Source organism: Cricetulus griseus, chromosome 2, assembly GCF_003668045.3.
Source record: "Cricetulus griseus strain 17A/GY chromosome 2, alternate assembly CriGri-PICRH-1.0, whole genome shotgun sequence".
Classification (NCBI taxonomy): domain Eukaryota; kingdom Metazoa; phylum Chordata; class Mammalia; order Rodentia; family Cricetidae; genus Cricetulus; species Cricetulus griseus.
The window spans coordinates 425641702-425668471 of NC_048595.1; the positions used below are offsets into that span (position 1 = coordinate 425641702).

At 42.4% G+C, this 26770-nt stretch overlaps 1 protein-coding gene across 1 annotated transcript; it reads right to left on the bottom strand.

Moving 5' to 3' along the window:
- On the bottom strand, positions 1-24911 carry Pecr (peroxisomal trans-2-enoyl-CoA reductase). The gene is made up of 8 exons (XM_027397170.2): positions 24788-24911; positions 17345-17478; positions 16455-16620; positions 13976-14057; positions 11143-11239; positions 7856-7966; positions 2895-3006; positions 1-83 (listed from the first exon to the last, which is right to left on the bottom strand). The coding sequence occupies exons 1-8, from the start codon at positions 24909-24911 to the stop codon at positions 1-3; spliced, it is 909 nt and encodes a 302-aa protein (XP_027252971.1).
- Positions 24912-26770: the final 1859 nt, after the last annotated feature.

Genomic DNA, 26770 nt, shown 5'->3' on the forward strand with positions numbered 1-26770 from the left:
TTAGAGCTTGGACTTCTTAAAAGATTCCTTCATTCTCCTGACCACAGAAAAGTCCCCAACTCCCTCAGGCCAGTTGTCATGATCTGTTTAGTAAGTGGAAAAGAGCATGTCACTTGCAAAACTCTTAAACCTTTGTCCTAGTTTCTAACCAAATGTCATGCTTGCTTGTGTTTTTAACTCATCAAGGCTTGGAAAAAGAAATCTGTAGGACAAAAAGTTTTGCAAAAAATCCTTAGATTTGAATGCCAGGCCAGCCACTCATTAGCTTTCCCAGTTGGAAAGCATCGGTCTTCTGTGTGTAAAGGGAGGAACTGTCAGTGCCTCCCACCCTCTGCCTCAGGTTATTCGTTAACAGTGGGCATCTTTGTGCACTGATCCAACACAAAGCAGATTCAGAACCATGTAAATCATTCTAAAATGAGATCCTCCCCCTCTCCTGGCTCTTCGATCATGTGTAATCTAACTTAATCCCCCAACATTCCCAGGAAATACATTCTCGTTTTTCTTTTGAGACAGGGTCTCTCTACATAGACCTGGATGTCCTGGATTTCACTATGTAGACCATAAACCAGATTTCAAACTCACAGAGATCTGTCTGCCTCTGCCTCTCAAGTGTTGGGATTAAGGGCATGTGCCATCCTGCCTAGCTTCTCTTTCCTTTTCTGAAGCAAAACACCTCAGCCACCAGTAAGCAGCACTGATTCAACTGCACTGCGCTCACTATTGATGAAATACCACCTTGGCATTTTTGTCTTTGCAACTGAGGTCCTAACAAATATAGTATTAGGATTGTGGTGGTGCACACCTTTAATCCCATCACTTGGAAAGCAGAAGCAGGTGGATCTCTGTGTTTGAGAGCAGTCTGGTCTACATAGTAAGTTCCAGGACAGCCAGGGCAACATATGTCTCAAAACACCAAAACAAACAAACAAAAAACCCAGCTACCTAACTGTAGTATTAAGAATATCACCATATTCATATTAGACATTCACAAGTATGGAAAAAAGACTGGTGGCAGGCAGTCTTATCAGCCGCATGTTAATTTGCTAATAGCCACTTGTAACTGTATTTGGAAAGAGGTCAAATACACACACACACACACACACACACACACACACACACACACACACACACACATTTTCTGAGGTTTGGGGGTTTTAGCATGCTTTTTATTTATCTATTTTGGTTTTTCGAGACAGGATTTCTCTGTGTAGCTTTGGAGCCTGTCCTAAAACTCGCTCTGTAGACCAGGCTGGCTTCGAACTCACAGAGATCCATCTGCCTCTGCCTCCTGAGTGCTGGGATTAAAGGTATGCACCACCAATGCCTGGCTTAGCATACTTTTTAAAAAATTATTTATTTATTTATTTATTTGTTTATTTTGAGACCTCTAATCTACACAGACCAGGCTGGCCTCATGTAGCTGAGAATAACCTTGAATTTTTGATCCTCATGCCTCTACCACCTTGAATGCTGGGATTATAGGCATGCTAAACTACCACCTCTGGCTTTGTGGGGTGCTGGGAATTTAATCCAGGGTTTGTGTGTGCTGGTCAAGTAGTTTACAACTGAGCAATATCCCTGGACATTAGCATGTTTTAAAATTTGTATGTTTTATGTGTATGTGTGAATGCTTGCATGCATCTCTAGCTAACACATGTGTGCCTGGTGCCTGTAGAGGCCAGAGGAGGGTATCAGCTCACCCAGAACTAGAGTTACAGATGGCTGTGAGCCACCATGAAGGCTCCTCTGGAAGAGCAGCCAGTGTGTGTAACTGAGTCACTCTTCAGCTGGTGCTTTTTACTTTCTGGGGATTTGTCATTGGTAAAACTAGGTCGCTGAACATATGATTTTTGTTTGTTTGTTTGTTTGTTTGTTTTGAGACAGGGTCTCTCCATGTAGCCCTGGCTGGCCTGGGAACTCAGAGATCTGCTTGCCTCTGCCTCCTGAGTTCTGGAGTTAAAGGTCAGTGCCACCACACCTGGATTAGACTATCTGATTTTTTAAGACCCTTCCAAATCCAAGAGAGATACAAACACACACAACCAATCATGTAATATTGGGGTTTTTTGTTCTTGGTTTTTGTTTTTTTTGTTTGTTTGTTTTTTGAGACACGGTTTCTTTGTATTGCTTTGCAGTTTGACCTGGAACTCACTCGCCTCTGCCTCCTGAGAGCTGGGATTAAAGACGTGTGCCACCAACACCAAGTAATATTGTTATTGAACTGAATTTACAAAAACACATTTTCAAGTCAAGCATCATTGCACAGACCTGAAATACCAGCACTCAGGAGGCGGAGGGCAGCCTGGGCTATACAGAGAGATTCTGTCTCAATAAAGTAAAATAAATACTGCTTTTATGAATAAAAAATGGGGGGGAGGCTGGAGAGATTGCTCAGTGGTTAAGAGCATTGGGTGTTTTCCCAGAGGACCCGGGTTCAATTCCCAGCACCCACATGGCAGCTCACAACTGTCTGTAACTTCAGCTCCAAGGGATCTGACACTTTTACACCAATGCGTGTAAAAAAAATTTAAATAAATTATCAAGAAACAATTAGAGACAGAAACTGATCATTATATATACTCCAAAGAGAGAACAAAGTAGAGTTAGACTGCACAGACTCTTCCATCTATGTGAACCCCTTACTAGAGAGGAAAAGGGAAATTAAAACTTTAAAACATAGGCAGCTTTTTGCCTCCTCTCTATCACTCTTTGTACTTACAGGTTTAGAGATTTTCTTCAGCTGAGAACATTTTCTTTAAAGTCCTATCACAAACATAAACATTTTGTACTTTTTGATGCCCTGTAATAGAAAGCCTTCCCCTCTGCAGTAGTGTTTAAGACACGAAGCCTGGGCAGGTGAAGAGCTAATGACTTTACTTCTGGCTGCTTACCCGGTATACTGACGGAGTGACTATACAAAGACTGGCCCCCGTCCACATTGACCAACTGTCCAGTGATAAAGGATGCTGCAGGGGACAGCAGGAAACACACCAAGGATGAGACCTGGGGACAGAAGAGGAAATGTGTATACATAAGAGGAAAGGCTAAAAAAAATTAAGAAAAGGAACAAAGGCTTTTCTTCTCCATTCCCGGGAGCCTGGTACTCCTGAATGACCACATCTCAAACCGCAGGACTTCATCATGAATCCTCATGTATGAGCAGCAGGATCTGACAGCACGGAGACCGTGTGCTTTTACAGTTTGGACAACAGTGAAGTCAGGTAAAAGATCAGGGTAAAGGCAGTAGGATGTGAAGAGGCCTTGGACAGTAGCAGTCAAGCATCAGGGCGTGAAGAAGCTGCAGGTGGAACCCCAAATTTCGGCAGTTTCCCTTCTGAAGCTCCCCTCGTCTGACTCAATCCTATTTGTCGTCACTGCCACATGCTCCTTACAGCTTGGTCCCAGACAGAGTAAGGTTGTGTAGCAGGGCTGGCATTCTGATTTGTTCAGTCTGTGGCCCTGTCAGGCCCAAGGCACAGCTATGCAGATCACAGGAGCTTTCCACCAGCGGGACTTCAAGGTCCCCATCACTCCCCCCCGCCCCATGTAGTCACTTGGTGAGGTTCTAGAGAAACTCCCCAAACTAAAAAGAATTCATTTTACTGATGGTAAAAGGAGTTCTGCAAAGGGTGATGGAACTGAGCACAGCCCTCTCCTAGGACTGACGTATTTGTTAAACAAACAAACAACCAAACAACAGTGAGGGGAGCAGACAGCCCGAATGTGATCAGACCCCTCAGAGGGTAGGAGAGAAACAATTCCACATGCACCATAGCACATGCATGTCCTGACACATGCTCAGACACACACACACACACACACACACACACACACACACACACACACACACACACCAAGTGCTTTTGCTCCACAGAGAAGTAGAGTGGCAGCCATCTCAAGAAAGGGCTCTCCCACTAGTTTTTACATTTTACTTACACGTGTGTATAAGGCTCGTGTCCTGTGTGGGCATGTACACTCATGAGTGCAGGTGCTTGAGGATCCAGAAGGACTCAGACCTCACAGACCCACAGTTGTGAGCCACTTAATGTCGATCCTGAGAAGCAAACCTGGGTTCTCGGTGAGAGCAATATGTGCTTTTTTGTTGTTTTGTTTTTCAGGACAGGGTTTCTCTGTGTAGCCTTGGCTGTCCTGGAACTCACTCTGTAGACCAGGCTGCCCTGGAACTCAGAGTTCCTCCTGAGTGCTGGGATTACGGGTGTGTGCCACCACCATCTGGCTTCAACACGTGCTCATAACCACTGGCAATCTCTCGAGTTCCACAACCACTTTTTTTGGGGGGGGCAGTTTCGAGACAGGGTTTCTCTGTGGCCTTGGAGGCAGTCCTAGAACTAGCTCTTGTAGACCAGGCTGGTCTCGAACTCACAGAGATTGTCCTGCCTCTGCTTTCCAAGTGCTAGGATTAAAGGTGTGCACCACCACCACCTGGCCTCCACAACCACTTTTTTAATGAAACATAATGTTTACCTGATGTTTAAAATGGCTGGATTATAGTTAAAGTGAGTATCTGGACAAGTTTTTTTTTTCATGTATTCATTAAAATTTTTGACATTTTCTTGTTTTTGTTTTTTTTGTTTTAGATTTTATTTATTTATTATGCATACAACATTCTGCTTCCATGTATATCTGCACACCAGAAGAGGGCACCAGATCTCATTACAGATGGTTGTGAGCCACCATGTGGTTGCTGGGAATTGAACTCAGAACCTCTGGAAGAGTAGTCAGTGCTCTTAACCTCGAGCCATCTCTCCAGCCCCCAATTTTTGACATTTTCATGTATGTATATAATGAATTTCAGTCATTCTCCCCATTACCCTCTCTCATCTCTCTCCTATTCCCACTGAATCTCCTCTTCTCCAAACAAGTGCCCCCCTCTCAGTAAGCACCTTTTTTCTTCTTTCTTCCTTTCTTTTTTACAAAGGAAGTGAGGCATACATGCAGGCAGAACACTGAATACATAAAAATAAATCTTTAAATAAAAAAAGAAAAGGGAGTATAGTGATACCATGTCAGGTTCCACACTGCAACTAATTTTAAAGAAACTGTTGGGGCTGATGTAGCCGACCTCTAGCAGGCCCAAGATCCCGGCGTCACTCTCCCACAGTGAATAAACCAGGTGGTGCCAGCCTGTAATCCTAGCACTCGAGACACTGAAGCAGGGGCATCAAAGATTCAAGTCATTCTCTGCTACATATCAAATTGGGGGCCAGCCTGGAATACATGTCTCAAAAAATACATATAAAAACAAAACCAACCAACCAAACCAAAATAGATAAATAAATTGCTTATCACTTGTTGAATTAAGAAAAAAAAAGAGATTTCCAGGCAGTGGTGGTACAACACTAGGGAGGCAGAGGCAGGTGGATCTATGTGAGTTCCAGGCCAGCCTTGTCTACAGAGTGAGTTCCAGGACAGTCTCCAAGCCTACAGAGAAACCCTGTCTCAAGAAACCAAAAAAAATAAAATAAAACAAAAAAATAAAAAGATTGATCTTCATCTGGACGGCTTTTCAAATGATCTCTTCTTTTCCAGCTCTCCAGCTGTAGGAACCCAGACTTTCTTCCTATGGTTTTGCTAAAAAGTCAGATTTCAACAGATTGAATGAAGACGCAAAGGCAATGGTCCAGCACATGTGAGAAAGCCACAAATTAAAAAGTTTGTAAATGTATCAAATGAATATAAAAAGAAATGCTTTGTTTGGGAAAAGGTAGCTATTGTATCTAAAATATTAACATAATGCTTGTTATTTTTTAAATGAAGTAGTATTTCTTACATTCTTGAATTAAATTTCTAATATGACTCTGACACTCTAACTCACATTAACAAAAAGCCATCTATCCCAAGTAAAATTTAATCATGTTATCCGCTCATTTCAAATAATTTAAAGTCTTTCCTTTCAGAAGGAAGATGTTAACAGAACATAGCCCATCAAATGGTTATTTGGGGCAGCATCTTCCTTATTATTATTTTGTTTTTTTAAGACAGACTCTGTCTATGTTGCCATAGTGGCTCTCCTAAAACTCTCTACGTAGACCAGGTTAGCCTCTAACTCACAGAGAGCTGACTGTGCCTCTGCCTCCCATAGTACTGAGACTAAAGGCATGTGACACCATGCCCAGCTGGTATCTTCTAAGTTTTAGTATAGTATCTACGCTAGTTTAGGATTTCATGCCTTGAAATAGACTCTCTCTCCCTACAGCGGGGGACCACATTCAGGACCACATTCAAAATAGATGGTGTAATGTGCTTCTAAAGGTGTCCTAACACATGTGCTGACTGACCTATCAGTGTGTGTGTGTGCAGTGCAAGGGAAGCATACACACACATACACATATATGTGGCATGAATACACACACAAACACACACCACACACACACACACACACACACACACACACACACACACCTACACACAATGAAAATGAATAAATTTAAATTTAAAAATCTTGGATAGTTTTTGCACAAATATTTATCTAGATAACTCTTCTCAAAATGCTAAATTCCAAAATTATATGTAATTTAAACATTGATATAAGGAAATCTGACTATTTAAGAAAATCTTTTTAATTGCCTTGGAGAGATGACTCAGTAGTTAAGAACATGTCTTTGCTCTTGCCAAGAACCTGAGTTGGTTCCCAGCACCCATGTCACACAGCTCACAATGGCCTGTTAATTCCAGCTTTGGAGGATCCAACACCCTCTTCTGACCTCCGGGGGCACTGAACTCATGTGTGCCACTGTTTATGTGGCAGTCAAGGGACAACCTGTGGGAGTTCGAATCATATCTTTACCTGATGACCCATCTTACTGGCATCTAAAACTTTGTAATTTGCCTTAAATTTTGTTTTGGATCTTGTTTCTTTGATTTTTGGAGACAGAGTTTCACTAGGTAGCCCAGGCTGGCCTGGAACTTGCTATGTAGACCAGGCTGGATTCATTTTCACAGAGATTTCACTGTCTGCTTCTGCCTCCTGCGTACTAGGATTAAAGGCATGGGCCCAGCAAAAATTGACTTTTAATAAAATTGATTCTCCTACCAAGAAATATGACGTATATTTATTTCAAATATTTATGTTGTTAGTGTGTGTGTATATGAGTGTGTGTGTATATGAGTGTGTGTGTGTATGAGTGTGTGTGTATGAGTGTGTGTGTGTATGAGTGTGTGTGTATGAGTGTGTGTGTGTGTGTGTGTGTGTGTGTGTGTGTGTGTGTGTGTGTAGGATTACACATGTGAGTGCAGGTGCCTGCCAGCAGAGGCCAGAGGCGCTGGATCCCCCCAAAGTGGTAATTATAGGCAGCTGCTAACCTTCTGATGTGGTTGCTGGGAATTGAACTCAGGTCCTCTGAAGAGCAGTTCCTGCTGTTAACTACTGAGCCATCTCTCCAGCCCCCAATTCCTTTATTTATCTGTTTTTTTTCATTCTTCAATAAGAACCTTCTCCCCCACTTCCACCATCATTAGAGCTACGTTTACTTCTAGGTCATTTGAAAAAACTATTGGTTTCTACATACTGAACTTCATGAGTCTATAATTATCTGGCTTCCGTAGAGCGGCTTGCACCAACACTGCATGTGGTAAAATAATGTAGCTGCAAAGAGGCATGAAACAAGAAAACATGTTGTCTTTAACTTCACAACCTGCATTCCTGAGGAAAATTCTGCCCTCAGAAGTCAAAACAATTAACTAGGTTATTTCCCAGAGCCCAAAGCACAGGAGAAACAGTTTGGTGGCAGTGGAATAATTGTCTCTATTAGTGAGCCAGGCCACGTGCCGAGGGTTCCAAATGTCACACATTTCTCAAGTCACTCTCATCAATGCCAGACATATACATCACCTCCTCAGGGATTCCAATTCGCTTAGCTGGGATATTATCAAAGGCCTTTTCAAACATGCTTTGTCCCAATTCACCATAGTTGTCAACAGCAGTCTGGGAATAAATAACTCCCTATATGAGAAAACAAAACAGGAAGGAGATTAAACAGGGAAAATAAAATTGTCAAGACACCACAGGCTGGGGATGTAACTCAGAGGAAGGGCATTTGTCTAGCATGCTCTAGGCTCCGTTCCTAGTGTCTAAACAACAGCAACCAGCAGGCATCAGGGAAATACAACCGCCAACAACGAAGTGTCAACAGACAAGATAAACATTCTTTTTTTTTTTTTTTTCAAAGATTTATCTCTCTTATGTATTCAGTGCTCTGTCTGAATACCAGAAGAGGGCATTACAGATGATTGTGAGCCACCATGTGGTTGCTCTGGAACAGCAGGCAGTGCTCTTAACCTGTGAGCCATCTCTCTAGCCCCAAGGTAAATGTTTCTAAATCAGCTTTTCTCAAGACTGTCAAAGGGGGTCCAGCCAATCACTGTGTACCAGCAGAGCGTTTGAATGGTCACTTGGGAAGCCTTCTCCCCTTTAATAACCAGTTAAGTCTTGGACCTTTTCGTGCAAGACTCGGTTGTTGAAGAGCATGTTTATGTTAAGTAATTTAGCGGGGTACTTAGCCAGGACAAAGGGCCTAACCCTCCTAGGAGCATGCCTGCTTTACCAGGGAAGAGGTGCAAGTATAGGGTTTCCAAATTTAAAGTGAAATTTTAAAAATACATTATAATCCAAGGTTTATGTATGTATCTGGGAACTCTAATTTTAAAATTTTTGTATTTTAAATTTTGAGTGGGTGTATGAATTGCATGGATATGCACATGCATATGGAAGTCAAAGGTTGACATCAAGTTTCCTATTTATTTATTTATTTATTTATTTATTTATTTTTGGTTTTTGGAGACAGGGTTTCTCTGTGGCTTTGGAAGCTGTCCTGGAACTAACTCTTGTAGACCAGGCTGGTCTTGAACTCACAGAGATCCATCTGCCTGCCTCTGCCTCCCAAGTGCCAGGACTAAAGGCATGCACCACCAACGCCTGCTCAAGTTTCCTTTTTAATCACTCTCCACCTTATTATTGACCCCAGAGCTCACAAAGGCACTTCGCTAGCTGGCCAGAGCTACAGGTTGGCAAAGCTGGTTGGTAAGTGGGCTCCATGGACATCTGCCTATCCTCCCCACAACACCCCACTAGTGTTACACATGTGTGCTACCAAGCCCAAATTCAGCTATTATTTCCACCTAAACACCAAAGGGAGACATTTGAGTTGATCTGCGTAGCAGAGAGAGATATTTCACCTAATGGCACTTGGAGTACATGACTGGCACAAAATGTCAGGGGGGCTTAAGCTATAGCTTATTTCACAAATAAATAATAAATAAATAAATATTTGGGGAGGCAGAGGCAGGGGGACCAGGAGTTCAGGCCAATTTAATCTATTAATGATTAAATCTAAAATCATTAAATCTAAATTTAATGAGTTTAAACCAAGCCTAGTCTATACAAGAACCTTTCTCAAAAACCAAACAGAGGGCCAGGCAGTGGCGGCATGTGCTGTTAATCCCAGCACTCGGGAGGCAGAGGCAGGCAGATCTCTGTGAGTTCAGGGCCAGCTTGGTCTACAGAGTGAGTTCCAGAACAGGCTCCAAAGTTACACAGAGAAACCCTGTCTGGAAAAACAAAAACACAAACAAAAGAAAACCGAGAGTTTCTTCCCAGAATTCTGATATTCAGTTATTTTTTCCAAATAAGGACAAATAATACACCAAGAAATAACAAAATCACTTAGGAAGAAAATTGCTCTTCAAAGTAGTGCTTTTTGTGTGGTGTATGTGTATACATTTATGTATGTATGTGTGTGTATGTATGGGTGTTCTCAACCAGGCACGCAGACGAAGAAGCCAGAGGTCTGTATCAGTGCCTTCCTCTATAATTTCCATTTTATTATTTTTTGTTTGTTCATTTTGAGACAAGGTTTGTTAATGAACCTGGAACTCGCTCTTTCAGATAGGCTGTCTGGCCATCCAGAGAGCTGCCCAGGACTGGAGTTACAGGTGTATGCTGTGTCTGTATTTTTAGGTGAGCACGGGAATTTGAACTCAGGTCCTCAGACTTGTACAGCAAGTGTTTTGCAGACTGAGTTATCTCTTCAACCCCTAAAGCAGTATTTCTTTTTAAGATTTATTTTTTATTTTAACTCTCTCTCTCTCTCTCTCTCTCTCTCTCTCTCTGTGTGTGTGTGTGTGTGTGTGTGTGTGTGTGTGTGTGTGTGTGTGAGTGTGAGTGTGTGTGTGTTATGGGTGATGTGCCTGCAGGTGCCCAGGGAGGCCAGAAGAAGGTGTCAGAATTCCTGGAGCTAGAGTCACAGGCAGCTGTGAGATGTTTGATATGGGTAATGGGAACTGAGATCAGATCTTTTGCAAAAGCAATATGTACTTTTAACTGTTGAGCCATTTCCCCAGGCCCCTAGTATTTCTTAACCTTTACTGTGCAATAAAATTTCCTCAGCGATTTTCATAATGCAGGTACTTGCAATCCATTATATGACAAAAAGTTCTTGCATCACTATTGTTTAAATATACATAGTATTAATATATAGCAGGCCTGTGCATCACTCTCTCACTACCAAACAGATAACACTACTGCTATAATGAATGACCGCCTTTCCAGTTTAATCTATTGTCTTAGGATTTCTATTGCTGTGATGGAACACCATGACTAAAAGCAACTTGGGGAGGAAACGGTTTATTTGGCTTACACTTCAGCATTGCTGTTCATCACTGAAGTAAGTCAGGACAGGAACTCAAACAGGACAGGATCTGGGAGACAGGAGGTGATGGATGCAGAGGCCATTGGAGGGGAGCTGCTCACTGGCTTGCTTCCTCTGGCTTGCTCGCCCACCTTCTTATAGAACCAGGACCACCAGCCCAGGGATGGCACCACCCACCATAGGGGTAGGCCCTCCCCCATTGATCACTAAATGAGAAAATGTCTTACAGTTGGATCTCAAGGAGGCATTTCCTCAGCTGACTTCCTTCCTCTGATGACTCTAGCTTGTGTCAAGTTGACACACAAAACCACCAGGACACCTTTGTTCAATGAAAGTCAATCTTTTATAGTATATTTACACAGGTGTTAGTATATACTATCTATCTTGCCATCAATGACACAGTTATCCACAACACAAATGAAATCAGAGGAGCCCAATTTGCCAACAGACTTGGAATCTAACTGTTACCTACAGGGGCAACACAGTTGATCCTTACTCCACTGCTGGCCCATGCCAAAGCCATGGATTTGGTGAGGTTGTAAACACCTTCTCTTGCAGCTCCAGAGTGCCTTTAAAGACATAAACATTATCATCAGTTTCGGTTGAACATTTTTCTCATAAACTGACTTGACAGGAATATCAGTGACTTGAGCACTCCAGAAGATTGCTTTTATTATGAGTCTGTCATGTTGAGTCTCTGTTTAAAGAGATGGCTTAGTGGGTAAAGGCTCCCACTCCAAAGCCTGACTGCCTGAGTCCATTCCCAAGACCACACTGTGGAAGGAGAGAAACAACCCGGCAAGTTGTCCTCTGATCTCCATACACGTGCTGTGGTGCATAATACCCTAAGTGAAAATGAAAACTAAATAAAAACCGCACAAATATATAATGTTTAAAAAATTTAAAAAGTGGGACATGGTGGTGCAGGTCTTTAATCCCAGCACCTGGGAAGCACAACAGTTGGATAGCTCTGATATGAAGCAATCCTGGTCTACATAGCAAGTTCCAGTCAAGCCAGGAATACATGCCAAGCACACATACAAACCAGGCAACCCTGTCTCAACAACAAGCAAGATTTTAGGTCTGCACTGTTCAGGGGCTCATGAAGAATGTGGAAATGGGCCAGGGGGCGTGGCTCTACTGGTAGCATGCTTAGCCTGCATGCACGAAGCCCTGGATTCAATACCTAGCATCACATAAAACCAGGCAGAATGACACATGGTCATCCTTAGCTGCATATCAAGTATAATGTCAGCTTGTGATACATGAGACCCTGACTCCATAACAAACACAAAGAAACTAGAGGAAACACCACACACACACACACACACACACACACACACACACACACACACACCTTTTAAAAAAGAAGGTACAGAGATAATGTGATTCAGGATTTCTATATACAACATAATGCTATCCCCTGAACAAAGTGCACTATGGCTTAATGTGAAAATATTAACATAGAAAATTAGGGAAAATATTCTATTCAAAAGCATCTGAAGGGCTGGAGAGATGGCTCAGCAGTTAAGAGCACTGACTGCTCTTTCAGAGGTCCTGAGTTCAATTCCCAGCAACCACATGGTGGCTCACAACTACCTTGAATGAGATCTGGTGCCCTCTGCTGGCATGCAAGCAGAAGACTGTATACATAATAAGAAAAAAAAAAAAAAAGCATCTGAAATCAGCCATGGAAAGACAGACTAGGTAGTAAGTGATGAAGGGCTGATTGATTATTTACAGTTTAGTACATCTGAAAGATCTCTCTCTCTCTCTCTCTCTCTCTCTCTCTCTCTCTCTCTCTCTCTCACTCTCTCCCCCCTCTCTCTTTCACACACACATCACTTACATATATCTCACTGGGTAAAGAATTTGGGTCTTGGGCTGAAGAGATGGCTCAGCAGTTAAGAGCTAGTATGTAACAGTTAACTTTGCTTGTCAGCTTGGTTGGATTAATAAGCACCTAGGTATTAGTAAGGTGTGCCTTCAGTGTGCCCGTAAGATGTTTCCTGAGAGAATTAAATGGGGTTCACTGTGGGGAAGGGAGAGGAAAGACCCACCCTGAATGTGGGCAAGAACATTACGAAGAGACAAGTTATTGATTACCAGCATTCTCCTTTCTTTGCTTCCTGGCTCACTACAATGGATGATGGAACCCTCTCCTGGCTCACTATGATAGATGATAAACCCCCTCCTGGCTCACTACAATGGATGGAACCATCTGAAGCCATGAGCCAAAGCAAACCCTTCCTCTGATAAGCTGTCTCTGCAAGGCACATTAGAGAAACAAAGAGTAACCCATACTCTACACAACTGAAGGAGTCCAGATAATATAGGAAGCAAGTAGTACGTTCTTAAAATTTCCATAGAGGAAGTCAACTTGTTACTTGTATAGTGACTAGTTGGATGTACAATCCCTCAGAAATTTGGGGGACGATGACTCTGAGTTTCTGTTATGAGCTACAATTTAGCAGTCCTAAAATCAAACAGATATATTCATGGTGTTCAAATCTAAATTAATCCAGATCAATTTAATTTTCATAATTTGCAAAGAAGCTATTTCCTACAGCGATGACTAGTTTAGTAACATATTGATTAGTTGCCAGAAAAGACACAGGACCTCCAGGTGATATGTATTTTGGGTAGATAATAAACACAAATACCTCCACAAAAACATCAAGCTCACCCCCCAGTGGCATACCGCTTCATAAGGCCACACCCACTCCAATGAGGCCACACTTCCTAATCCCTCCCAAATGGTTCCACTAACTGGGGACCAAACATGCAAAAATATAAACCTATGGGAGCCATTCTAATTCAAACCACATAGAGCCACCTTAATCTGAATGGGCGTTATTAGCAACTAGGGAAAAGGCAGGTAGGTAGGTAAAGTGCTTGCTGCTCAAACTTGAGGATGTGGGTTTGGATCCTTGCACTCACATAAAAGTCAGCATGCTTATAATTCCAGCAAGGGGAAGGAGGAGACAGAGACAGGAGAGTGCCTGAGACTCACAGCCAGCCATTCTAGCCAAGTCAGAAAGCTGTAGTTAGAGATGACTGATGCTGACCTCTGGCCTCACAGAACACACAATTTTTTAAAGGTTCAAATAAAAGGAAATGGAAGATGAATCTGATCAAATATATTGTATGAGCATTTCCATGAATTAATAACATTATTTTAAAAGGAAAGTATTAGAGTTGAAGTTAAATCAATAAATCATTGATTTAAAACATTTTTCATTATTGCCCCTCATTCAGAGAACAAAACCTAAAGACATAGAAAGAAAAAAATACAAAATACTTACGAGGCTGCTGGAAACCCATTGTTAATAAGGACAATGATATTGACAATAGATCCCCCATGTTTTTTCATCCAGGAATTGTAAACTGTGGAACACAGACAAACGGCAATCATATTAAACAGTGTGCTGAGTCTTCCTTTATTATATCCTGCTCCAGCATACATTTGATGTCCTCATCTTCTCCTCCTCCTCCTCCTCCTCCTCCTCCTCCTCCTCCTCCTCCTCCTCCTCCTTTTTTGTTGTTGTTGTTTTGAGACACCGTTTTTCTGTGCAGCCTTAGCTGTACGGGAACTAGCTCTGTAGACCAGGCTGGCTTTGAACTCAGAGAGATCTGCTTGCCTCTGCCTCCCAAGTGCTGGGATTAAAAGTGCACCATCACTGCCTGGCATGGTATCTTCTATTCTAATTTAGTTTTTGTTATTGAGACGAGGTCTTGTGTAGCCCAGGATGATCTACAATTGCTATATAGTAAGAAGCTAATTTAATAAACTATGAGGTAAAGCTGAACGATGTCAAGGAAAGATACAAAATGAGCTTGAAAATTTCTTCAATAAACAAATAATCTAGATGAAAATTATTGGAGCATTGACTCACTTAAAATGGCAATAGCCATAAAGTATCTAGTATAACCTGAACTTAAAAAGAATTCTTTTTAGCCAGGTGGTGGTGGTACACATGCCTAGGTCTCTGCACCTGTGAGGTAGGGGGGTCATGAGGTCAAGGCCAACCTTGGCTAAAAAGCAGGTCCCAGGTCAGTCTGAACTACATGGTGAGGCCCTATCTGGAGAGGGGGAAGAAAGGAAAGGAAGGAAGGAAGGAAGGATCTATGAAATCCTTTTGCATACTCCACAGTTCTCTGGATTTTTGATGTGACAAACTATTCCAGGCTTCTTTTGCCCATTTCTTTCCCCACATCAAGAGTAACAAATCTCTTTAAAAAGTCTCAATTCCATTCAGAGACCACAGTGCACTTGAAGGAGCCCTCAATGTTACTGGGTCAGTGAGTGTTTCTTTTCATTAGACAAATCAGAAATATATATTTCAGTGAAAACTCTATCATTGGACACTTCCAATTTAGTTCAGTCATGAAGGAGATCCACTTGGGGTCATCTTCCTACACCCATTCATTCTTTCTCTATGCGCCAAAAATCCCAGTTCTTGATTTTTTTTTTTCAAGACAGGGTTTCTCTGTGGCTTTGGAGGCTGTCCTGGAGCTAGCTCTTGTAGACCAGGCTGGTCTCGAACTCACAGAGATCCGCCTGCCTCTGCCTCCCGAGTGCTGGGATTAAAGGCATGCGCCACCAACGCCCGGGCTCTCTCTCTCTCTCTCTCTCTCTCTCTCTCTCTTTCATGGGATTTGTTGTTGTTGTTTTGTTTTTTAGAGATAGGGTTTCTCTGTGTAGCCCTGGCTGTCCTAGAACTCACTCTGTAGACTAGGCTGGCCTGGAACTCACAGAGATCTGCCTGCCTCTGCCTCTGGAGCACTGGTACTAAAGGTGTGCGCCACTGTCATCCAGCTGTACATGTGATATTTTTTAAAGGATTGTCTTTTGTTTGGTTTCATTTTGGAAATTATCTTATATATCACAGACTCTTAAATAAGTGATGAAATTTAGTGAGAATCAAGAATAATAAAGCCTTCAGTGTAGCACTCCATGTATAACGTATAATGTGGTAGGAAGTATACATTCCCCAAAGTGAGGCTATCCCCCCTCAATTTTTTTTTTCAAGACAAGTTTGACTGTGTAGCCTTGACTATCTTGGAACTCACCCTGTAGACCAGGCTGGCCTGAAACACACAGAGATCATCCTGCCTCTGCCTCCTAAGTGCTGGGATTAAAGGCTTGCATCAACACTGCCTGCCCCCCCCAAAAAAAATTGTTTTTAAAAATAAGTTTAATAATCACCAAAACAAGAGCAATCTTGAATTTGGGGTCATTTTTAAGTTAATGTTAGGCAGTACAACATTAAGCTTTTAAAGAAATAACATTATTTTTTTTTTAGAAAATTAAAAAACAAGGGAAAAGATTCAGATCACACTAAGGAGGCACGGGCTGGAAAGATGTCTCAGTGGGTAAGCACTGGCTGATCTTGCAGAGGATCCAGTCTCTGTTCCCAGCACCCACACTGTGTGACTCATTACAATCTCCAAGTCTAGGTGCAGGGAATCCGATGCCTTTCCTGGCCTCTTCAGGCAGCTGTGCACCCACAGTGCACATGCATACACTCAGCCATACATACACATTACTAAAATAAACACAAATTCTAAAGAGACAACGACCACAAATGAAAGATATGAATTTTGATAAGGTATCAGATCAATGTAAACATAGGTCAAATGTCACTGACACTAGTCTTCTATGTCCCTAACAGCGCCTCTTCCAGCATTCCCTGTGATTTCTCACTAGAGACATGGTTTTTTGTTTGTTTGTTTGTTTGTTTTTTTGTTGTTGCTTTGTCTTGTGGCTATTGAGACACTCGCCTGCTTTACACAAGTAGAAAGTGCCTGTCAGGTTCGTTTCGATCACAGCTTGCCATCCCTTTGCACTGATGTCTTCAATAGGAGACAGGAACTGGCCTCCTCCGTTGTTTACCAAGAAGTTGATTTTACCATACTTAGCTAAGGTGGCGCTGACCAAATTATTCACCTAAAGAAACATTGGAAGTACAAGTTTAATAGCTAACCTGCTATGTGGCCCAGTCACTTTCTTTAAGATATAAAGCAGTTTGTAGACTCTTACAATGCATGTTAAATACCACAACCCTAACACAGAAAGTCATCAGTAAATAAACCCACAAATCCCACAGTGTGAACTGACCACTGTACAATACTCACATATCACAGGCCAATATTCTAACTTTGCTAGCAAGATACACCAAAGAGTCATCAAAATACTTCTACACACAAGCCTCAGTAGTATTAATTTCTAAGTACCAACCTTAAATAATAGTGATGAAATCAGAAAAAAAAAGAAATGCCTTTAAGGGTCTAATTCCAGAACCATTCTTGTAGCACCCCACCCCACCCTTTTTTTTTTTTTTTTTTGGTTTTTCGAGGCAGGGTTTTTCTCTGTAGCTTTGGAGCCTATCCTGGCACTCGCTCTTGTAGACCAGGCTGGCCTCGAACTCACAGAGATCCACCTGCCTCTGTCTCCCAAGTGCTGGGATTAAAGGCGTGCACCACCAACGCCCGGCTAGCTCCCCTTTCTTGCTTCACCACCCCTCCTTCTGAGGTCATCAGCTCAGTAAGTCATGAGCACACAGATCTACTTACAGCTCTGCCTTCTAGCGATCCACATCACCTTTAAGTACAGCTGGGTGGGGTTAGGAAGAGCAATGAGTAAATACGCTGTGTAGTCCTATTTATATTACCTCTTCTTCTTTCCTGATGTTGCATCTTATGGCAGTGACTTGAGCTCGGCTGGAGGGAGGCAGGGATGTTCTTAGTTCCTCTGCAGCAGAGTTTAATCTGTCCAGATTCCGGGAAGCAATGACCACATTACATCCTAAGGAGAAAATAGCCAGAGAGGAAGGGAATAAGCTTCCAAGAGCTGTCCAAATGAAGGGACTAGAGAGATATAGCTCAGTGGTTAAGAGCATTGACTGCTCTTCTAGAAGATCCAGGTTCAATTCCCAGCATGCACATGGCAGTTCATAACTGACTCTAGTTCCAGGGGATCTGACTCCCCATTTCTGGTCTCCACACATACATGATAAACAGATATATAGGCAAAACACACTTATGCATAAAAAGTTGTTCAGGGTCCATGCCTTTAATCCAGTACTTGAGAGGCAGAGGAAGGTGGATCTCTGTGAGTTCGAGGCTAGCCTGGTCTACAGAGTGAGTTCCAGCACATCCAGTGCTACACAGAGAGACCCAGCCTGGGGGAGCTGTCCAAATTATAGAATCTATTTTTTATATTCCTGTAAAAGATGACAGGTGGAAGAGGAATTAGGATGGGTTTGGATAAGATGGAACAGTAGGAACTGAATTTACCCTATAGCCTGAAAGCCTAAGAAGCTAGACAACACACACACACACACACACACACACACACACACACAGAGGAAACAATTGCTTTGAAATATCAAGTATCATGGAGCTAAAATTGAACAGCCACTTGAGAGAGAGAGAGAGAGAGAGAGAGAGAGAGAGAGAGAGAGAGAACAAGTGTAAGAGAGACTTAAGAATAAACCATATTACTGTAAGAGTAGGAGTTCGATAGACTCCCTGGTAGGCAGACAGACAGGGAAAGGGCCATGGCTCAGCAATAAAGGTGGTGAACTTTAGCAGGCTTCTTCCTGACTTGAGACAAAAGCCTGGAAGATTAAAACAAAGGCCTCGTGGGCCTTTTCTCCTGCCAGCAGGCCCCCACTGATAGATTGGGTTAACAGGCTCACAGCAGGATCAGGACATATTCCTCAACAGTTGTGGGCCAATCAACCATCCCATGCTTTTTCAGACTGACCAACTCTAACTTACAGGAGGAAAACTCTTCAGAGACTTAAAAATACCTAGCCCTTATGAGAAGACTGGAATTTTCAGCTTCCTGAGTCCCTGCTCTGCTCTGCCAAGTTGTTTTCTCTGTATTTGCTGCATGTCTATGGTGTGTGAGATGTCTCTGCTGCTATCAGCTGCGCTCAAGGTTTTTTCATGCCCTTAAAAATTCTCTTAATTGACAGAGAGAACTAACTCAATCAAGATCCCCAGACTGTATGTATCATTACCACCTGGAGAGAATTTCCAGACTACAGCATAAAATAGATTTATTCTCAGCCCAGGAGTTTCTAGAAATGGGAGAGGTAAAGCTGGGATTCCAAGGAAGCTAGACAGCTGGCCACACGAGTTATAGGGAGATGAGAAGTGAGAGTTTTACAGTTCTTGTTGAATCTCCTCCAGGTAAATGCAGGTCAGTACAGATGAGTGCATGGGAGGGCAGGAACAGGCTGGGGAAAGGGCTCTTTAAAAAATGAGAACCAAGGGAAGGAACCCCAGGGAAGGATTTTTTTGCTGACCATCAAAATATCTTTCACTGGGTAAGAGGCATAGCTTTGGCAGAGAAGCAACATTAGCCAGAGATGAAAGGCTGCCAGGACCAACTCTTAATTTTAAAATACTTTGAATGTATCAAACAATTCTAATGAGCTGCATCCCAGTGGTGGGTAGAGGTGGGGAAGGAGAGCTCAAAAATATTTATAAGGCTATAAAAATAGCCAGCAGCAACAAGGCTCAAATCAGTCAGCATCCATCAAAAACAATCCCAGATCCTCAAAGGAGAAAGAAAATAACAACCCATAATGAGAGATGTCAACTAATAGGAACCACTCCAGGAGTGACACTGATGATATGCCTAAATAAACTACTGATGGGGTTAGAGAGAGGGAGCTCAAGGGTTAAGAGTACTTGTGCATCTTTTAAAGGACTCAAGTTCAGTTCCGAACACCCATGTTGGGTGGTTCATAACCACCTGCAACTTTAGCTCCAGGGGATATGATGCCCTTTTCACACACACACACACACACACACACACACACACACACACACACACACACACACACACACAGTTGAAAATAAAAATAAATCTAGAAAAATACTACTGAGGGGTTGGAGAGATGACTTAGTGGTAAAGAATACTATCTGGTCTTCCAGAGGTCCTGAATTCAATTTCTAGCAACCACATGGTGGCTCACAACCATCTGTAATGAGATCTGGTGCCCTCTTCTGGCCTGCAGGAATACACGCAGACAGAATACTGTATACATAATAAATAAATAAACCTTTAAAAAAAAATACTACTGATGAAGAGAGAAATCTTCCAAGCAGTTAGAGAAAAACAGCACATGACACCCAGAGCAACAGCAAGAACAGAAGCTGAGAACTTCTTTCAGAACAGAGCAAGGCAGAAGACAGTGGAAAAACACAAGGTGCTAAAGTAACAAAAAATACAAATAACTACAAACACAGTCATCCTTTCGAGCTCAATAGCAAAAGCCACACACACCAAATGGGAAGACTTCATCAGAGCCCACCCATACTGGAAAAAAAATCAAACAATCAATCCAAAGAAGTCCTTCAAGAGGAAGAAAAATGGCATCAGAAGACCTAAGTCTAGGACGGGACATATCACAGTGGCAATCAGGAACTCACTGTGGCTTAGGTTGCCTTACACATGCTTGCATAAAACTGGGCCCATCCACATTTTATCAGTAGGAGGTAAACTTGTTCCAAAGACAAGGCTTTCAGAAGGAGAGAGAGAGTACAATTGGGATTAGAAATGACTAAAATTCGTCACATATCCATATATACTTATCATAGACTAAATCAATCAGAACTGGAAATGACAATTTTGTGAATATACACTATAATTCAGATTGACTTATAAGAGGATCATTTGAGCTGGGCGTTGGTGGTGTATGCCTTTAATCCCAGCACTTGGGAGGCAGAAGCAGTCGGTTCTCTGCCAGCCTGGTCTCCAAAGCTACACAGAGAAACCCTGTCTTGAAAAACCAAAAATAAATAAATAAATAAATAAATGAAAGAAAAAAAAAGTATCATTTCAAGGACAAGAATTAATAATGCATTGGGTGATTTAGATATAAATGTAGAAATCAGCTGGGCAGTGGTGGCTCACACCTTAATCCGAACACTCTGGAAGGCAGAGGCTGGCAGATCTCTGAGTTCGAGGCCAGCCTCGTCTTAACTGAGTGAGTTCCAGGACAGCCAGGGCTACACAGAGAAATCTTGTCTTGAAAAAAAACATATGTATAATGACCCCTACCCTACTTGCATGATGATTAGTGACTAGTCTTTTCTCCTGTCCAAGTACTAGCTGGGCCAGACAGACCCTTGCTTAGCTTCCAAGATCAGGCATATTCAGGATGGCATGGCTCTAGAGATGACTAGTTGTCTTTCTGTATTTTAGTATATGTGCTGCCGAAGCGAGCCAGCTAGTTGTCTCTCTTTCAGTAATTGATTCCTGCCCATCTGTTTTTCAGCTCAAACCCAGTACAGAATGTAGCTGTGCCATTTCTTCATCTTCCAACGATAAACTATGTGACATGTGATCAAACGAGGTTGGCCAATGTGATGAAAGCAAAACAAAGAGGTGGCAACTGGTAACAATGGAAGTGATATTAGAACAGAAAGCCAAGGGAGATTAGCAGATACAGACGTGCTAATACCTTTGAGACACTGAAGACATGTAGCCAGAAGACACTAGTGAAAGCAAACTTGCCAGTATAAACAGGGAAAATGGTTACACTCCAAGTTGAAGATGTTTAAGAAGAAGTGACAACCAACCAGCTTCACACTAAAGGAATTCTTGGGACCACTGCTTTTTTTCTTTTTTCCTTTTGAGACAGGGTCTCACTATTTAGCCTGGGCTGGTCTGAACCTCACAGATATCCACTGCCTCTTCTCTAGAGTGCTGAAATTAAATGGAGTCAACTACATCTGGTCTTATTTTACATTTAATTGACAAATAACTGTATATTTTAAAAAAAGACTTATTTATCTATTATATATAAAGTATTCTGTCTGCATGTATCCCTGCAGGCCAGAAGAGGGCACCAGATCTCTACAGATGGTTGTGAGCCCTCATGTGGTTGCTGGGAATTGAATTCAGACCTCTGGAAGAGCCAGCTAGTGTTCTTCACCACTGAGCCATCTCTCCAGCCCTAATAATCGTAACTTACTGAGTACATTTTTGATGTTTTGGTATCTTTATATAGTATACAATGATCAAATCAGACTAATTAACATATCTCCTTCCATACTTACCATTTCTTTGTGTTAAGGATATGTAAAAGTCTATTCTTAAACCAGTCCTGTAATCCCAGCTACTCAGAGGCTGAGGCAGGAGGATTGCAAGTTCAAAGGCTGCCTGGGTGCAGAATGAGTTCAAGGCCAAACTTAAAAAGAGAGGTCTGGTGCCAGGACAGGCTCCAAAGCTACACAGAAAAATCCTGTCTTGAAAAACCAAACAGAGAGAGAGAGAGAGAGAGAGAGAGAGAGAGAGAGAGAGAGAGGAAGAGGAAGAGAGAGAGGGGGAAGAGAGAAAGAGAGAGGTGTCTGGGAATGTGTCTTGGTAAAAGAACTTGCTGAATGTACACAAAGCTCTGGGTGCACTTCTCAGCACTGAATAAACAAACAAACAAACAAACAAACAACAAAACTCTCTAAAACCCCAAACCCAGAAAAAAAGTCTTTTTTAGCAATTTTGAAACAAAAAACATATTACTTTATTTTTATTACATTCATTCATTCATTGTGTGTGTGTGTGTGTGTGTGTGTGTGTGGTGTGCGAGCGTGAGCGCTCGTGCTCAGTGCCAGAGCACATGTAAAAGTCAAAGAACAACTTGCAGGGATCTGTTCTATCCTCCACCATGTAGGTCCTGGGAACTGAATTCTTGTTCTTACTCTTGGCAGCAAATGCCTTCTTTACCCACTGAGCCATCTCACCAAGCTCCACACAATATGTTATTAATTGTAGTCACCATGATGCACAATAGGCTGACAGACTTTATTCTCCCCGTTTAGCTGAAACTTTGTACCCTTTCAACTCATGTTTTTATTAACTGAACTGAGGATTTCACATAGTGTATTTTGAGCACATTCACCCCTCTTCCCAGATAAAACTTTTGACCTTTTGACCAACCCCTTTCCACTAACACTGCCCTGGTGTAGTTTTATTACTGTCTCCCCCCCCCCATTTTCTTACACATCTGTAACTAGAAGCAAAAGAGTTTCTAATATTTAAAAAAAAATAGTAAGGAAGCATTTGTAATTTTCCTCACTGATGGGCAGTTTGTTTTGAATGGGATTAGCTCAAAGTCATTGCTAGTTCCCTCTGATGCTATGCAGCTCCAAGACTACCTGTAACAGTGGTTAAGTCGTTTTTATTTTCTATATACCACAGGAAGGCAGTCTATGACATGTTTAATAGCTAACACTTTATTTATTTTTGTGGGCATGCATGTTATGGTGTAGAGATCAGAGGGCAACATGAGGACTTCAGTACCCTCCTTCTACCATTCCTGCCCTGAGGATTGAATCTAGGTGGCCAGGCTTGGCAGCAGGCACCTTTACCCACTGAGCCAACTTGTCAACTCCCAGCTAATGTTTTATAATATTCTATTGTCCAATTCTGGGTTTTTATAATAACTTTCAGGAAACAGCCATTAATCCTAGCATTAAAAAAAAGATGAAAAAGCCACAGTAGAAAGTATTTCATATACTTGGGGCTGGAGAAATGGCTCAGAACTTGAAAGAGCACATACTGCTCTACAGAGGACCGGAGTCCATTTCCCACCATGCATACTGGGTAGCTCACAACCACGGGTAACTCTAATTCCAGGGGATCTACCACTTCTGGCCTTCTTGGGTGCCTCCTCCAGCTCCTCCAGCTCCCAACACGTATGCATAATTAAAAGTACACCAAATGTGTAAAAATTTTTCATATTTTCTCATGGAAGATAATTCAATTATAATATAACAACACAATGCTTATGCCTCTTTTAGGTATAAAGTAGTTTCCTAGGGGCATACTCCACCATTTTCATAGCTTCGCCCGAGCACATGACTGACTGAAGAATAGTCTCTTGCCTGACCCCAGAACTTGTGTAGTGTTTGCCAAATGCAAATTTACTCAAAGAGATATTCAGTACCTAGAAATTCATGGAAGGTTATGGAAGGTGAACTAAGATCCTATGAATCTGCTGATTCAGGCCAAGGTTTTGACCTCTGCACCAAATGGTTACTGATTGACTTTCTTACGAATTCATGGTGGCAGACAGACTGGAAAAAATGGTAAAATGAAAAATACAATGGTGTCTTGTTTTCTTTTGCAAGATAAGATAAAGTTGATTGGTTATTCACATATTTATTTCCTGTGTTTAGCTCAGCTTGGAATCCTTGTGCCATATCATTGGTTCATTTTCCCCTCATTATGTCAGATTTTTAAAAATCTACTTGTCAAAGCTCTTCACATAATAAAAGTGTCATGTTACAAATCATATGCCTTTAAACTTTGCACCTTTCTCTCTCTCTCTCTCTCTCTCTCTCTCTCTCTCTCTCTCTCTCTCTCTCTCTCTCTCTCTCTGCCTCTCTCTCTCTCTTTTCCTTTCCTCCGAGACTGGTTTCTCTTGTCCTGGATGGAACTCGCTCTGTAGACCAGGCTGGCCTTGAATTCACAAAGTTCCACCGGCCTCTACTTTTTGAGTGCTGGAATTAAAGCCATGTGCCACCACTGCCTGGCTAAACTTTGCAATCTTAAACTCAAAGAGGGTGTACATCCTCATATATCTAAATACAACTATTTTCTTCTTGGTGGCTTTCTTCATGGTGTGTTTGTTTACGTGATCTTTCCTTCTTCTAAGTTAAATGCTCACTTTTCTTTTCTCTTGCTTTGTTTACGACAGGGCTTGTGAGAAGATGCAACAATCAGAGCCTCTCAACAGGTTGACAACCTTTTGCTAAATGATGCCTCATCTGGAATTAGGAACCATTTCGAACGGATTAACGTTACAAAGACACAATTAATTCCACAGCATGTTTTCACCGGTCTGGTTATTTCCTACTTCCGGCGCAGTAATCTTTGGGTCTAAGTCCCCTTTTTCATACTTCGTGGCTCACCTATCAACATTTCTCCGCTATTGGGAAGAACACCTGTTTTTCGTCCCTCGCACAGCTCAAGCTCTGCAACTCTTAGTTTAACCTTTCCTCTGCTCCACCAGCGCTCTGAACCTAGTTTACCCTAGCTAGACCTCTGCAGACCCTAGCTCTGGGTGTCCAGCTCCAGAGACCTGATCACGTACCCAGGTGCAGGAGCTCCCGGGAGATGGCTTTTCCGATGCCCGTAGCCCCGCCGGTAACCACGGCCACCTGGTTCTTCAGCAACCCAGTCGCTAGGCAGCTCTGACCCTTTGTCCTAAAGTCCATTGCTGTAGAGCGTCTGTCCCCGCGATCTGGACAGACAGACTTTGGGCTCTGCAGAGCATAGTACCAGCGGTCCTTGCCCACGTGATTGAACAGACCACGCCCCCGTCCGCGTAGTCCCGCCCAGGCCCCGCCTTCGCGACGCACTAGGCATCCTCCCAGAGCTGGACCGCTCCTGGCGGCCGCCTGCAACCCTCTGCATCCTCCGCCTCCCTCCTGGGTCCCAGTGCTCTTTGTGGGTGAGACTCTTCGTTCGATTTTTCATATTTATCTTTAAATTTCGATGACATTGGGAAAATAGAGAGGGGAATGAAAAGAGAGAGCGAGAAAGAAAAGAAATGGGAAGGAAATTCTCTGTTCTGAAAATCCAATCCTGGGGCCATAGCTCCCACCGTTAATTAAAATTAAATCTCCAGGGCATCTGTGTAGAGAAAGGCTGCAGGTCTGGGCCCTCGCTGTGCCCTCTACAGCAGACGTCCAGCTGTCTGGGCTCTAGCTGTTGTGTGTGGGTGGCTAGGAAGTGGGAAAGGCTCAGGTTAGCTGAAGGGGAGGCAGACATCTAGGTCTTCAGGGAGGAAGCCCAAGGGAGGGTGAGGGTCAGGAGAGGACATACAGTTGCAGTTGTTCAGAGCCTAAATAATAAATGATTAAAAAATAAATGTAGGCACACTCTCACCTCTTTCTCTGTGCCCCACCCAAAAATGAAAGAAGGAAGCACCCTTCCCTAGGTTTGAGATTTGATCCGTTTCATCTGGGCTACATGGAGGCAAAAAAGATGAATCGTTTCGTGCTTCTTGCAAGATCCATCTCTGGGTTTATGTTTGATAACCTGCCTTCTAGTTCATTGCTTCAGGAAGAAACTTCTCTGCTCTGAGTTGCTTCCAAGGAACAATTTATTACTCACATTCTGCTTATTTTTAATTAATCCATTATTGCTGTTCTTTTCTATTCTTTTGAGACATAGCCCTGGCTGTCTTGGAACTAGGTAGACTAGGTTGACCTGGAACTCAGAGACCTACCTGCCTCTGCCTCTTGAGTGCTGGAATTTAAAGGCATGTGACACCATACCCGACTCTTCTGTTTGTTCTTTAAAATATTAAAATTACATTTATTAATTTAGTGTGTGCCTGTGTGTTTGTGTGTGTGTGTGTGTGTGTGTGTGTGTGTGTGTGTGTAATGAGTGTGCCTGTCAGAAGACAAAAATTGCAGGAATCAATTCTCTCCTTGCATATGAGTCCCAGGAACTGAACTCATATCATCAAGCTTAACAGCAAGCACTTTTAACCCCGTAGCCCTGTCTGCTCTCTTCTTATTTGTGCCTTGTGAACTTGGCAGATGTAGGGACTATGTTAGGTCATTGGTCTTCCTCCAGGAACAATGGCATTCCTAAGAACAGGGTGTCTCGTTCTCCCTTTCCAGGTAATAAGCCAATAAACGCCATTTGTGTGTATTTTGGGAGGTAGGGATTGGAGCCACTACTTAAAACTCACAAAAAGAATTAAGATTAGAGTTGGACTTCTCTCTTTGTGTCTCTGTGACCAGCAAGACTGCAGTTCTGGGAGAACCTCACTCCCTCCACCTCCCTGCCCTTCTCTGGCCTCTCTTCTCTTTAGGGGCACTTCTCTTTCCAAGTTGGTTGCTGATAGATCCTAACCAACACAAATCAAGGATATATATATATATATATATATATATATATATATATATATATATAGTGTAACTTTGGAGCCTGTCCTGGCATTCAAAAATATTTTTTTGTGTGTGTGGTGTATTCACCTGTGTACAAGTGTGTGTGTTTCTGTGGAAGCCAGAGGAGGATGTTGAATGCCCTTCTCTATCATTCTCAACCTTATTCCCTTGAG